At 46.3% G+C, this 15,065-nt stretch overlaps 1 protein-coding gene across 2 annotated transcripts in view; it reads left to right on the forward strand.

The window, feature by feature from the left end:
- Positions 1–15,065, forward strand: part of SPATA17 (spermatogenesis associated 17) — a 190,903-nt gene that overhangs the window by 47,826 nt on the left and 128,012 nt on the right. For both annotated transcript variants that reach the window (XM_066595077.1, XM_066595078.1), the window contains one exon: positions 5,351–5,454. In XM_066595077.1, the coding sequence (XP_066451174.1) occupies positions 5,351–5,454 (104 nt within the window). The remainder of the gene's footprint in view (positions 1–5,350; positions 5,455–15,065) is intronic.

Here is a 15,065-nt window from a genome sequence, read left to right on the forward strand (position 1 = left end):
TCTTGTTGGAAGGTGACCCTTCCGCCCAGTCTGAGGTCCCTTGCACTCTGGATCAGGCTGTCATCATCTCTGTACTTTGCTCTATTCAGCTTTTCATCCCCCCTGACTGTTCTCTCCATCCCCCAGAATGATGCTCCACCACCAGGCTTCACTGTAGAGATGGTATTGGGCCAGTGATGAGCGGCGCCTGGTTTCCTCCACCCTGACTGGTCTCCCTCCCCCCAGCATGATGCTCCACCACCAGGCTTCACTGTAGTGATGTTATTGGGCAGGTGATGAGCAGCGCCTGGTTTCCTCCAGAAACCACATTGGTCTCCAAACATTCTGTCCACATTCCGACAGAATGTTTGGAGACCAAAAAGTTCCATCTTGGTGTCATCAGTGCAGAGAATCTGGTTTCTCGCACTCTGAGGGTCCTTTTAGCGTCTTTTTGTTAACTCCAGGCGGCTTTCATGTGTCTTACTGAGGAGGCTTCTTTTTTTATGGCCACTTTGCCATAAAGCCCAGATTGGTGGAGGCTGCACAAATGGTTGATCTTGAGTTTCTTCTATCTACACACAAGGTCTTTGGAGCTTAGCCAGAGTGACCATTGGGTTCTTGGTCACTTCTCTCACCAAGGCCCTTCTTCCCTGATTACTTAGTTTGGTGGGTCAGCAGCTCAAGGAGGAGTCCTGGTTGTTGTTTCATGTAAGAATTATGGAGGCCGCTGGGCTCTTGGGAACTTTCAGTGTTGCAGAAATGTTTTTGTAGTTTTCTCCATATCTGTGCCTACACACAATCCTGTTTCTGAGCTCTACAGGAAGTTCTTTCCTCCTCATGGCTTGGTTTAGCTCTGATATGCATTGTGAGCTGTGAAGCTTTATATAAACAGGGGTCTGTCTTTTAAAATGATGTTCAATCAACTAAATGTACCACAGGTGACTCCAATCAAAGTGTAGAAACATCCCAAAAGTGATCAAGAGAAATTGTGTGCCCTCAGAGCTAACTTTCAAGCGTCACACTAAAGGGTTTTCACTGTATCATTATGGGGAATTGAGTGCAGTATGATGGGGAAAACTTCACAAAATGTGAAAAAAGTGGAAGGGCCTGAAGACTTTCCGGACCCTCTGTAAATACATTCAATAAAATGATCAGCTATTAACAATCCAACCACGGCCATCTTTGTCTATATTAGGCACATTTATGATGTGGTTGACATGCAGTCTACAAGTGCAATAATTGACTATCTGCCACAGTTGAAGGTCTGGTTGACCTTTCATGGTGACAACAGGCGTATGGAATCCGCTGACGATGTAGTTACTTCCCACTTTTTCAAGCATAAATCATTTTTGTTCCTATCGTGGCCCAGGCGCCATACCTGGCATGCACAAAAAAGTCAATTAATAGTTCTCCTTTAAATTCTGATTTGTAAGGCTTCAGTGCCTTTGCTGATATAAACTTCCTTCACGAAATCTTGAGACAGTTAATCAAGAGATTCCAAGAAGCGTGACATCTGTACGTCTCTTCGGAAATGTCAAAAAGCAGCAGATATATGCCCAGCGAAGACTCGGCCCGACGCGGGAAGCGGAATCAAGACGTCCGGATGGTGAACTCCGAGTCCTAGAAAGGATACTGTAATAGTATTAAAAGATAAACATCAGATAGATCGGCCATTGTGATATCTTCCTACCGGGATTCATTTAGGAGGCCTTATTACTTAATATGTATTCTATGAATGACATTGAGGAGAGAATTGTGAGTAATGTTTCAATTTGTGTAGATGATAGTAAATTATGTGTCAATGTAAATACAGGGGAGGATGTAAATTGATTATAGAAGGACATCGACTGCCTGGCAAATTGAGCAAACTAAGGCACAGATGAATTCCACTGTAGATAAATGGGCTGCGAGGCTCTCGGCTTGGAAAATTCTTAAGCAGAATATTACCTAAATTGGATTGAAATAAATAGCTATTCGGAGGAAAGGGACCTTGGGATTTCATAGATAATAAACTGAAAAGGTCTGGTTGACACGATCAAGTCATTGGGACTGACGGAATAGTCTTAAGTAACAAGCAGAAATATTTGTTTTATTCCCCCGCAGCGGATTATGAATGGTCTTGTAGGATAATCATTAACCCTTTCATGAGCGGGGGTCATTGACGCTCCTGCGTCCAGGTCACATTCTGGTATACCCACATTCGAAAAATCTGAACTTTTATATTTCTCGGGTGACATATCTACACGAGGGCTTGTTTTTTGCAGATGCTACAATTTAACATACCATGTCATGTATCGGAAGACTATTAACAATTTCTCAGTGGGGCAAAGTGGGACAAAAGCCCAAAATTGCACCATTAAAGGGGTGGTATTTTTACCGCAATCAAGGTGCAGTAAAAACGACACTTTGTCTTTGCTCTGTAGGAGTACAGCGATGCCAAAATTATATATTAACCCCTTCAGTGGTAGGTTTATTATTACCATGTCAGGCCTCACAGGGCAGGTTTTTTAAATAAGTCAACAATGCAATTAAAACCCCAGAAGATTTCAGAGCACAGCTCACTGCTTTGCACATTTCAGCACTAGAGCTGTCCACAGAAATCTTCCAGGGTTTAACGGCATGGTCAGTGCAGCAAGCCCCGGAGATTTTCCAGCCGTGCCACTAAAGGGGTTAATACTTAAGCATAAAATATCTTTAAGAAAAAAAGGAATTTCTTTCTGTCGCCATTATTTAACCCCCATAACTTTATTTTTCCGTTAATAGGTCTGTGTGAGGGTTGTTTTTTTTTTCTGGGCAACCTGTAGTTTGCAATGGTACCATTTTGGGGAACATAAGGCTTTTTGTTGGCTTTTTATTTAATTTTTTCTTGGAGACTGAGTGACCAAAAAGGCACAATTTTTAGTTTTTTTTTCTTCTGACGAAGTTAATAATGCAGGATTAATAATGTGATATTTTATTAAACTGAACTGGTACAGATATAGCGATACCAATTTATAGATTTTTTTTTTTCGGTGTGATGACTTGGAAAAGTTTTTTTTTTACTTTTAATATTTGATTTTTACCATAATTAAAAAAAAAAATCTTTATTTTGCTTATTTTTGCTTTTTTTAATTAATCCCCTTAAGGAACTTGAATGCCAGGGTATTCCTTTATACAGTGTTTTAGCAGCCTGTCTATTAAGGGCATGACATTGGCACATCTTTAATAGGCAAATGTTCTTTCAAGCTCTGGGGACTTTGAGAAGTCCACAGGCTCCCATGACACCCGGACGGCACTGGGACTTTCCCGATTGGGAAAGTTAAATACCATTTAAGGCGTTAACAGTCATGATAAGAGTTCTATGCGATCACAGCTGTTGTGGGCAAGTGCCGGCTATCAGAGACAGCCGATACCTGCTGTGTATGGAGCAGGTTTGGCTCCAGGACCGCTCCATACACAGCATAGGCTGAAAGCAATTATATGCATGCTAACTGCACGGGGTATGTGTAAAATGACGGGGTTAAGTTATATACAGGGTGAGGCAAAAGTCTGAACACACTAGTTTAACTCGTTTTACCATGATAAAACGGACTTCCAATGTGTGGAAGTATTAATTGGGAGGGTGGCTGCATTCTACCGGACCTCTTAGATCAATCCGGTGCCCAGAGAATTGCATATCGAGCCATCTATGTAGAGCCACAGCAAAGTGCGGAGGTGTTCCATCGTGTTGAAAGTAACATGGGATCGCACTGCTCTTATTGAGCTCAGGTGGGAATATGGTATCATGTAACATCTGGAGGGACTTCTTATGCTTTAAGTGATCTGTCAATGAAAAAAGGCTCTGGATGTCAGACAACATTTACCAAATGTGCCGTCCCTTAACTCCTAAACAAGTAAAGATAGGGCAAAACTTGCACTTTCAGTATGTTTTTAAGAAAATTCTAAGACTTATATATCACATGACCCCCTTTTCATTTGAAAAACGTGAACTTAATTCAATATGGTGGAGTTCAAAATGGCCGCTGAATAAGTCTCCTCCACCAAAAAATCCAGCCTCCCTCCCTGTCTGATCTGCTGGTTTTGCGTCCCATTTTCAGCTTTTGAAGATGGCCAAAGCAATCTTCAAATTACTTATCCCCATGATGCAATGGTAGTGTTGGACTACCAATGCATTATACCGCCTCTCTGATTGGCCAGTGCTGCTTACATCATCAGCACTGGTAAATCCGAGACCAGTGCACAGTGTGCATTAGGCTACATAGAAAATTGCAGCGGCCATCTTGGATAGATGAAAACTGGGGCCAGAATCGGCAGAACAGACAGACGGCAGAGAAGAAAGAGTGTAGGTAATATACTACCAACTCCTCTAGTCTTGGAAAAGAATCTTGTCCTGAAAAGGAGGGGTTGCTTTGAACTTACTTTAAAGTAGTCAGTGTCATAGATTGCCAGCCACGACACAGAAGTGGATCCAGGCTGATGTCACAATGTCAGCCCGGCCCATGTGGCTGTGGCCATGTCATTCGGCACTGGGGACTGACGAGTTCACATAAGTTTGCCTATGTGGGGCGTGATTAGTTGGCGGGGAGGTGGTTCCCCCATTATTGTAATATATATCTTCTGACTAGAGATGAGCAAGTATACTCGCTAAGGCACATTACTCGAGTGAGTAGTGCCTTAGCCGAGTATCTCCCCGCTCGTCTCTAAAGATTCGGGGAGCGGCGGGAGGCGGTGAGCGGCAGGGGAGAGCGGGGAGATCTCTCTCTCCCCCCCCCCCCACTCCCCGCCGCAACTCACCTGTCACCCGCGGCCCCCGAATCTTTAGAGACGAGCGGGGAGATACTCGGCGAAGGCACTACTCGCTCAAGTAATGTGCCTTAGCGAGTATACTTGCTCATCTCTACTTCTGACCCTTATTCTTGGAGGGCGACCGTTATTGCTCTTCATGGTGGTTCCTGGTCCAGGCCATGTCCTCTGGGTGCCATCTCTGACCTAGATAAGTGGTGATAGTACTTGTTATCTGTTGTACATCTGCTTCTTAGTACTATTGTGATACTTGATGTTATTATCTGTCTGTTGTCACCCTCTTTACCGTCAAGGGACATTCTAAGTGCCCCCATGTCCTGGATGTGGGGCCTGTCAGGGCAATCGCTCTGTCTTTAGGCAGGGTTTTCCGTATTAGTATGACAGGGTGAGATTTCCCTTTTCCCACGGTTGAGTTTCGATTTGTTTTGAGTTACAACTAGTGAGACATATTGGACAACTGACCAACAGAGAGCCATCAGTAATACAATATGCTGGGTAAATACAGTAAAATGCAATAACACTTTAGTCAACTACCGAGCGCCAAAGGAAGCATGAAAATTGGAAATTAATTAAATTTTTTTGTCCCTAGATTCAGAAAAGATGGCGCGGATATTACATCCGGAAGTACGTCCACAATTACTACGCGCTGAAGAAGTATTTGGAAGGCGTCGCCATCAAAAATAACCTTGTAAGGTAAGAATATAAACCGATACATAACGATGTGACGTCGTGTCCAGCATTCCTGCAACGATACAAAGTAACAAAGCTGTAGTAGCAATCACATGACGCTGCGGCTGACATGTTGGTGTTGTGCTTTCAGACTACACAGGATTTGTTTGTGGTCTGTAACTATGGAGACACACAGGTCAGCACAGGTGCTGTATACACAAAACAGTAGGAGGGTTTTTAGTAAGGCAGTTTGTATCGTTGCTTCTTTTTTTTTTAGATGCATCAGAGCAATACAGATATGTTAAAGGTGGGCATGGCCCTTAAAGGGAATGTATCTCCTAGAATTATTTTTCTGATTAAAACCAGATGGTGAAACCGATTCAATTTTTTGTTTTTACTTTATGATTGTGAGATTGTAGATTATCGGGGCGGCCATCTTGCCTGAGCTACAGTTAACAGTGTTTGGAAATATGCTTTATAGCAGCCTCATGGGCCATAAATACAATTGATGGCAGGGGACCCATCGACTTATATGGGAGTGTTGTGGGCAAACTATGTGACCTGTGCAGGGAGGGGGAGGAGGTGAACTGTGACATCACCTATTGTGAATGGTGGATCCTGTGTTCTCTATATATAGGTATGACCTCCTAGTGTAATCCTGCCTGTGATGATGATGAGATGACGGCTGAAAAGTTTTATCTACAAAACAGAAAATGTTAGGCTTTGTGGTCAGTGTGAGTAGGGCCGTGGACCCTGTCCACGGATATTTACCTGCCCCCTCTACTGTTACCCTTCCCCTCCATTCTCAAACTTATTCTGTTTGAGAATATTAACACCTGATCCAGCAGGCTACACTTCTCTGTGGCTTCCTCGCAGTCTCCACTCACTTATGGCCCAGCGATCACATGCCCATCTAAGCATCTGTTGTCAAACACTGGCCCTAGCTGCTACTGAGACCGGTAATTGGCCGCAGCCGTCACACGCTGAGACAAGACAATGACCGCTGCCTGTGGGGACCAGAGAGGGGAGTATGGACGTGTTTCCAAGTATTTCTGCATCCTGAGGAAAGTGGCGCCATCATCAGGGGCCGATGCCACCAGAGGGCTTGGTGCTGATGCCCTATTTGCCCTGTGGATAAAGTTGTCCTCATTGTCACAACTGCAGAATTTTTAAGTTTTTTTTTTTAATACATCGTAACATTGAAAATTTAAAGCAATAAACAAAAAAATCATTAAAAAATGTCTAACATAAAAGACTGATTTAGGCCAAGAGGCCGTTTTCCGATGGCTCGCCGTCCCCACCCCCCTTTACAGGGAACCCATGTTTTATATAGTAAGCTTCCTGTTTCAAGTATTCCGGTAGAAATCAGGTTTTATTTGTCCCGTGCCGCATGCAAATTAAGGTCAAGTAGTCCGGTGGGCGGCTGGACCAACTCTGATGCCTTGTGTACCTCTCAGTGCCAGTACTGCAGAGACTACCTCTACGCATCGCCACGGCGGTTCAAATCTCACTTTAGCGCTGGGCCTGGCAAATGTGCCGTGGTTGACTCCTCCCACAACACGGACAGATGAACTGCACATTCTCCAGTCCTGGCACTAATGTGAGATCTGAACCGCCGCGGCGATGCACAGAGGGAGTCTCTGCAGTACTGGCACTGACGGGCGTGTTCGGGGAGTTGGTCCGGACCGCTTGACCTTAATTTGCATGCGGCACGGGACAAATAAAACGCTGATTTTTCTACAGAAATGTTTGAAACCGCATTTACAAGAAAGTCACTTTGTGAAAACCCGTAAGATGACTGTTTAGGCGGCGCAGGAAGCTTCCTATGTCAAACCCCGGCGGCTTCCCTTTAACTCCTCATTTGCATTAACGCCCATGCAGACGGCGCTTTATGGATGCGGGCGTATAAATAAGCATAATATCAGTAGAGCAGCCATCCACAAAAAAGGAAAGACAAAACCCAAATATATTCGCATTAATATATGGCAGATTCTATTTTCAGAACTTGTAATTGTCATTTCGAGGCATTTGCATATTTTTGATGCGCGCCGTATTTGCAGCATCCATACCGTCTACTGCGGGATGCGAATGATTTGGTGAAGGTCAAATTTAAATGCTGAATTCACAGGACCGGCGAATAACTAAAGGTATCAGATGTGGATATTGTGCGCGGCGGCGGCGGCGGCGGAAACCTCTCTGCACAATGCATTTGTGTTTTTATAGAGCTGTTTACCTGCGATCTGCATCCCCGCCAGACAGGTGTCAGCATGTGGCCTTGTTTACAAATTACAACACTCTTCATTATACAATCCAATTCCCGGCTCTTTCTTCCTTCCTGCGTTTGAAATATTGATAGGTTGAATTATTTACTTCTCGTTCCTCTTACAAAATACACCATTTTGACAAGCGCTATCAGGACTGGTAAACTGGTAGCATTAGAATATGCGTGCGCCGAATGGGCGATCAGCGGCGCCTCCCGCTGACGAGAGCTTCTATAAAAATAGACATGAAGCAATGCGCCACCACTCCCATCGGGGGGCATTCACGGCTAGCGGAAACGGCGCAGATTTTCCACATCCAAAATCCACATAATTTCAGCATCAAACACCACAACGCCGGCGCGGATCTGGGCTCTGATTCAGCCGTAGAGCCGTAGGTGATTTAAGCCTTTCCGTTCCCGCTAGGACCTAAGAGGAGCGCGTAATCATGCCTATAACCAATCGCTCACGGCCTGCACATAACGCTCACTGCCAGCACCAAGAGAGCAGTGCACGCCGTCACCCGGGAATGGCTACTGAGCGCCGCCATCTTTACCCCGGCGACACACAGCCCACTTACAAGTCACCTGTCCAGCAGCGCCTGTGATGTTCATTAGTGGTTGCTGGGTGACAGTATGCGCTCAGGAGGTGAGCAGCCATTTGTAGGTGTGTTAGGTCCTCCAGGTAGGTCCTTGTGGTAGGCGAAAGGTTAAATCAGCATCCGCAGCTGAATCCGAGTTAAAATCTACACCAATGTTGCCACGTGTGAACGCAGCCTAAAAGGGTTTTCCAATTACAGACATCCACAGATTGGGGTAAATGTCTGATCACTGGAGGTCCGACTGCTGAGAACCCCAACAATCCCATGAGAATGAAACGTTGGTGCACATGCTTGACCACCACTCCATTCTCCTCTACGGGACGTAGACAGGTCGATGCACTCGCCAAGCTTCCTCCACCCAATAGAAGTAAACCCATGGGCACCACCATGCAGTCACATGTGGGGCATCCTGGGGCATCCCACCATTGTGGGCCTAACCACTGGGACCCCCAGCGATCAGATATTTATCCGTGATCCTGTGGATATCTTAATGAGAAACCCTCTTAAAGGGGTTGTCCCATAAAAACTTCGTCCTAATCGTCAGGGGAGCCCTTATCAATCACAAGATCGAGGGTTCCAAGTGTCCTGGCATGAATAGTATAGGTGATAAATGTCTGACCACTGGGACCCCCAGCAACCTGAAATCTGTACACCCCGATTACCCCCTGTGAATGGAGAAGCAGTGCACACACTGGACCACTTCTATGAGATGAAGGAAGATCCATGATCTCGGCCATCTTCCCCCATCCCATAGAAGTGAATGGAGTGGCGGTCAGATGTGCACACCACCACTTTATTCACAGGCAGTATTCGAGGAGCTCAGATCTCAGGATCGCTGGGAGATCGGCCGCTGAGCCTTGGTGCTCCCTAGATCTGCTCATCCTGTATGGATGGAGTGGTGGTGTGCAAGTGTGACCACCGTACAGAGGGATATCGATGCTGTTGTCAATGCTTATGGTGGCCACGGCAGTCCTGGACCTAAGGCCATGTATTTAACCGTATTAATCCCTACCTGTGGCGCTGCTGTCACTATGGGAAGCGCAGGAATCCCACCCTGTTGCCTGCAGCGCAGGAGCTTGCGTTGGTATTGCAGGCTCCACTCCCATTGAATTCAATGCAGCACCAACCGGGGGCACTGCGCTGTGGTCAGCTGATTGGCGGGGATCCGGGCTGCGGACCCCCACCGATAATCTATTAACGACCCGACCTGAGGACGGCCCATCAACAGAAAAGAATCATAACATTTTACACAACCCCTTTAATATTGGAATTGGAAAATACAATATACTGCAGAACCATCAAACAATCACAAGCTGAAGTCCCTGGTGGGGCTAAGAAAACTGTAAAGGCTAAGTGAAATAACATAAAAAAATGTAAAATAGAAAAAATTCATAAATTAACTCTTTTCCAAATTTTTCCCAAACCAGTATCGAAACAATAAAAACATAAATGTGATGGGCATTGCCCCGTGTCCAACAAACCCCAAACTATCAAAGGATCGCATTTTTCTTAATCTCGCAATGGTGAATGTTGTAAAAAAAATAACATTATACCAGAATTGTGGGGTTTTTGTCATTTCTTCTCCAAATAAAATTGTAACAAAAAGTGATCAGAATATCCCGTGTACCCAAAATGGTAACAATAAAAGTGGCAGCTCGCCCCTCAATAATCGGCCCTCACCAACGGAAAAATGTGACTGTTCTGGGGATCTGAATACGGCAACAAAACAGATTTTTCCTGTAATAAACAGGCTTTTAGTTATTAAAGTATAAAACCTCTAAACTGGAGACGTCGTCTTCACCGCCCGACCCACAGAATGAAAACACGGCATTCTTAATGCACCATAAACGGCGCAAAAAGCAACCACCACAAGGAAAGGCCACATCTGCCATTTTTTTCATTTCACCAAACTTAAGATTTTTTAAAGTTTTCCAATACATTTATGGTGCGTTAAACGGTAGCAATAAAAAATACAACTCGTCCCTCAAAAAATCAGCCGTCAGACAGCCGTGTCGATGGAAAAGTAAAAAGCTTCGGCTCGTGGAACGCGGGGATGAAAAAAAGGATGCTGGTAGTTAGAGGGGTTTTTTCAGGACATGAAAAGAGAATTGTATGGGCTTAAAATAAAGAAAAATGGAATATTCCGCTATCCCAGCGGCTCCGATCCATCCCCGCTGCCCGCAGTACGGAACCCAGAAGAAGCGGCTGCCCGTTACGTGCCGCGCGTTGTGCATGTGACATCCACTCCCACTCACTGTGACTGGCTGGGCGGTCACACGCACAATGTCCACAGACCACTTCCTCTGGGTCCCGTGCTGCGGGCATCGGGGCAGCAGCGCTGGAAGCAGAGCCGTTGGGATAGCTGAGTATTCAGTTTTTCTTCATTCTAAGGCCTCGTTCACACGGGGGAAATTGCGCAGCTAAATTACACATGCAAAAAAATGGCGGCTATTAGGACCAACAGTTTCCTATGGAAACGTTCAATTGAAGGAATTTTAGCCGCGCCCCAAAAAAAAAATCGCAACTAAAAAAATAGGACATCAATGACTGAAATAAGCCGCTGCGCAAAAATATAGGTCTTGACTTATCTTTGGTGCGCAAAACGCAGGCGTGCCTACAGACTCCTATGGGAGGGAGTTTAGCTGCGTCCAAGGCTCAGAAAAGAAGACCGGCGCCTGCAGTTTAGACATTGGAAGTCATTAGCAGGATTTTTACCAGCTGCGGGAATTCTGAACATCAGCGCATTTTTTCCTGCAACACGCCTCGCCAGTGGGCAATGTATACGCTAATGAAGCTCAGGACTCGATCAAGAAAAATTGTCTATCAGGAAATTTTTAGCGCAGTTAGCTGCAATTTTTTTGCACGCAGAATTGTTGCAAGATTAAGTCCCTCATGTGAGCCCTAAGCCTGTGTCATTTTTTTTTTCATGTCCCGGATAATCCCTTTAAAGGGTTAAAAGCAAAAAAAAGCTGTAGAAACAAGTGGAGAGTGATGTCATCCAGATCCGGGGTGGGGTAATGTTTCTCCTTATGGAGAGCACCACGAGGGTGTAGGGAGTCTTGTATATATGCAATGCTTCCTGGGAAAAAGACATGCAAATGAGTGCTGGAGCAATGGTGCAGAGCACCTCCCACCGGCAGTCACGTTACAAGGCCTGTTAGAAGGTGACTGCACTGGTGACGGCTCTTCTTTCCCCGTAGACTTCCCCATCGTTGTCCCTTCTTCGGACTGACTTTGCAGATTTATTACACTCCGTGCGGAATTTGGTGCAGTTTCATTAAAGTGAAGCATATTATTGGCTGTCAGCGCGGCCTTGTTACGCTGTCCATCCTCATTTAACTCTCCCATAAGATCTCTTAATGAAGTTAAACCCCAAGTTCATGCCAATAATTCTGTGGCAAGAATTTGCGCGATGTAACAATTCATCACTTGTCAGGAAGGCACTTTTAGTTTCTCCGTTTAATAAGGGCATCCTCTTGCTGGCTTAATTAGAAGTGAACAGTTTGCATATTTACTAAATGTGGAGTGTCACCGCAAGCACGGCCTATTGCCTGCATGAATTATCCCTCTATCTGCAATAAACAGCTGGGTAATTATTACCGCAATAATCAGATAAATTCCGTCTGTAGCGCTTTCTTACATGGTAATTCTTTGAACTCATCCGAAGCTGAAGAAAATTTATGAACTCCGGTATCTTGACCGCCGTTTTTTTTTTTCCCATTGAATTGCGTCCCTGATTTCTCTCTCAAGGACACAAAAAGCAGTAAACAGTTTGTAAATAGAGACGAGCAGGAGGATTCTCGTAGAACGCCGCCGCCGCCGCGCCATTATTTATAGCTAATTATTATTCGGGAAGATTTCTGGTTAATCTCCAATAGTGAACAAGGCAAACACAAACTGATATGTGCGGTTTAAAAATGTATGTCCTGCGCCGTCCGAGGAATGTGGAGCCCGTAATGAGATAGCAATTCAATTATTATGGAGGGGACGGATTTAGGGTGGAAATCAAGTGTCACGGGAAACATCATAAACTAGTGACTGTCTGCGGCGTGAGGACCGCGTGCGGCCATGCTGGGATCAGCACATGCTCCATGGCCAAGAAAGCCATCGCCTCGATATCTGAGGCCGCTCGAAGCAAGAACGTATACATACAGCGCGCTTCACCATTACATCTGGGAACATTTCCAGCAGTCACAAGCCGATAGACCCCATTAATGTCAACGAGGCCTACCCAATGTCGGCATGTGCCAGATCTGGCGCTCCGGTTACCGGACAACATTACCTGCAGTTGTTGTTCTCCACCAATCCTCGGGTTCCAGGTCCTGCTTTTGGCCATTCAAGATGAGGGACGTAATCTTCAGACCACCTAACCCCACATTGCACTGCAAGACTTGCTGGTGAGTATTATAGGACCCATATCTGCTGGTTGTCACTCTGTTTCCATGCCTGCTGGGGATATTGCCGAGTCCGTCTGACAACATGTTAGTGCGGTACCACAGGGCTCAGCAATACCCGGCATGCATTGTGCACATGCACTAGTGCTTAACTTCAAGGATTGCTTTCACAAGTAAATGCCTGACGCCTTAAGGCCTATTTGGACCCAACGATTCTCGTTCAAAAATCGCTCAAAGCCGTCTTTTGAGCGATAAACGTTGGGCCTAACTGCACTGACATCCTGCAGTTTTCGTTAATGAGTCGCTCATCATTCTCTTTCAGCATGCTGAAAGACAACGATGAGCCTTATCAGGAGTTCACAGCAGGATACAGCGGATACTATTGTTTCAGCTGTATCCCGCTCCATAAACACAGGCTGGGTATGAAGAACAGAGCGGTCCAGCTGTCTTCTGCATACCGCGCTTGGAGCCCTCAGCTGTATAACAGCTGAGGTTTCCAAGAAGAGAACAGCTCGATACAGAAGACAAGTGGCCCCGCTTGTCTTCTGCATACCCCACGCGGAGCGCAAAGTGATCGCTCAAAACTTAGAGTATTCACTTTGCCCTGTAAAAGTACACAATGATTATCGTTCAAAAGTCACTCAAAATACATTTTTTGAGCGATAACCGTTGTGCCCAAACTAAACCTGGATTCGTCACTGAAGACAACCCGGCGCCGCTTCGTAGCGTCCAGTTTAATCGTTCACAATATCACTGCAAACAAAGGCGACGGTGGGTGTCAGAGGGCGTACATGTAATGGGCACCATGAGACCAAATGTCCTTCAGCCAAGCACCTGGAAATACTTTCGACAGACACAGGGGTGTAACGATGGTGCCACCTGTCGCTGGGTGGCAGGCAACGGAACATTTGGAACTGCTTGTGCTTGTCAGATGATCAGACGCTCCTCTCTACTGGTGGTCTGTAGGAGGCGTCCTGAGCCCGGTCACCTTGTATCCCCTCACACAGCCACTGGTCCCAACACCTCCTAACACTCTGGTCAGACAGTCCTCTCTACTGGTGGTCTGTAGGGGGTCCTGAGCCCGGTCACCTTGTGTGCCCTCACACATCCACTGGTCACAACACCCCCTAACAGTCTGGTTAGACACTCCTCTCTACTGGTGGTCTGAGGGGGCGTCCTGAGCCCTGTCACCTTGTGTGCCCCCATCCACTGGTCCCAACACCTCCTAACAGTCTGATCAGATTTTCCTCTCTACTGGTGGTCTGTAGGGGGGTCCTGAGCCCGGTCACCTTGTGTGCCCTCACACATCCACTGGTCCAACACCTCCTAACAGTCTGGTCAGACGCTCCTCTCTACTGGTGGTCTGTAGGGGGGTCCTGAGCCCGGTCACCTTGTGTGCCCTCACACATCCACTGGTCCAACACCTCCTAACAGTCTGGTCAGACGCTCCTTTCTACTGTTGGTCTGTAGGGGGGTCCTGAGCCCGGTCACCTTGTGTGCCCCCATCCACTGGTCCCAACACCTCCTAACAGTCTGGTCAGATACTCCTCTCTACTGGTGGTCTGTAGGGGGGTCCTGAGCCCGGTCACCTTGTGTGCCCCCATCCACTGGTCCCAACACCTCCTAACAGTCTGGTCAGACGCTCCTCTCTACTGGTGGTCTGTAGGGGGGTCCTGAGCCCGGTCACCTTGTGTGTCCTCACACATCCACTGATCCCAACACCCCCTAACAATCTGGTCAGAACGGCCCGGTGGAGGACAGTTCATCAGCTTCTCACATCCCAATAATGCGCCCCCTCTGGTAACAGAGTGAAATCTCTTCTCTGCGTCGTAGAGACATCTAGTGGCCAACAAGCTCTACAAGCGGAAGAAGAGGTCACTACACACAAGGAGCCTCCGAGAGCCTCTTATAGACCAAGGGGGGAACCCCTTTTAGGGTCTCTGGTGACAAGACCGTCCATCTAATCACCACAACTCTCATCATCTACAGATCTGCCTGAGATGGAACTGCAGGACGGGTTTTACAGCAAAATGACAACTTCCTGTGGGGGTCGGAGTGTTTTTTTGACAAAGATTGTACATGTGATTTTCTCGCAAAACACATTTCACTTGCATGCAAAATCACATGTTGAGGCCGTATTTACATGTTGAGGCCGTATTTACATGTTGAGGCCGTATTTACATGTTGAGGCCGTATTTACATGTTGAGGCCGTATTTACATAGCCGATAAGAGAGTTCTGTCCCGTCCAGCCTGAGCGATTTGTCTTTTTTCAGGTCCACAATCTGAGATTAAAAAAATCCCTGCATGCCCCATTTTCATGCGAGTGTCCGTGTGTTGTGCCTGAGAGTCCCAGCGCAGTTCGCATTACCCTGTGTAAATAC

The sequence above is a fragment of the Eleutherodactylus coqui genome, chromosome 3 (assembly GCF_035609145.1).
Source record: "Eleutherodactylus coqui strain aEleCoq1 chromosome 3, aEleCoq1.hap1, whole genome shotgun sequence".
Lineage (NCBI taxonomy): Eukaryota > Metazoa > Chordata > Amphibia > Anura > Eleutherodactylidae > Eleutherodactylus > Eleutherodactylus coqui.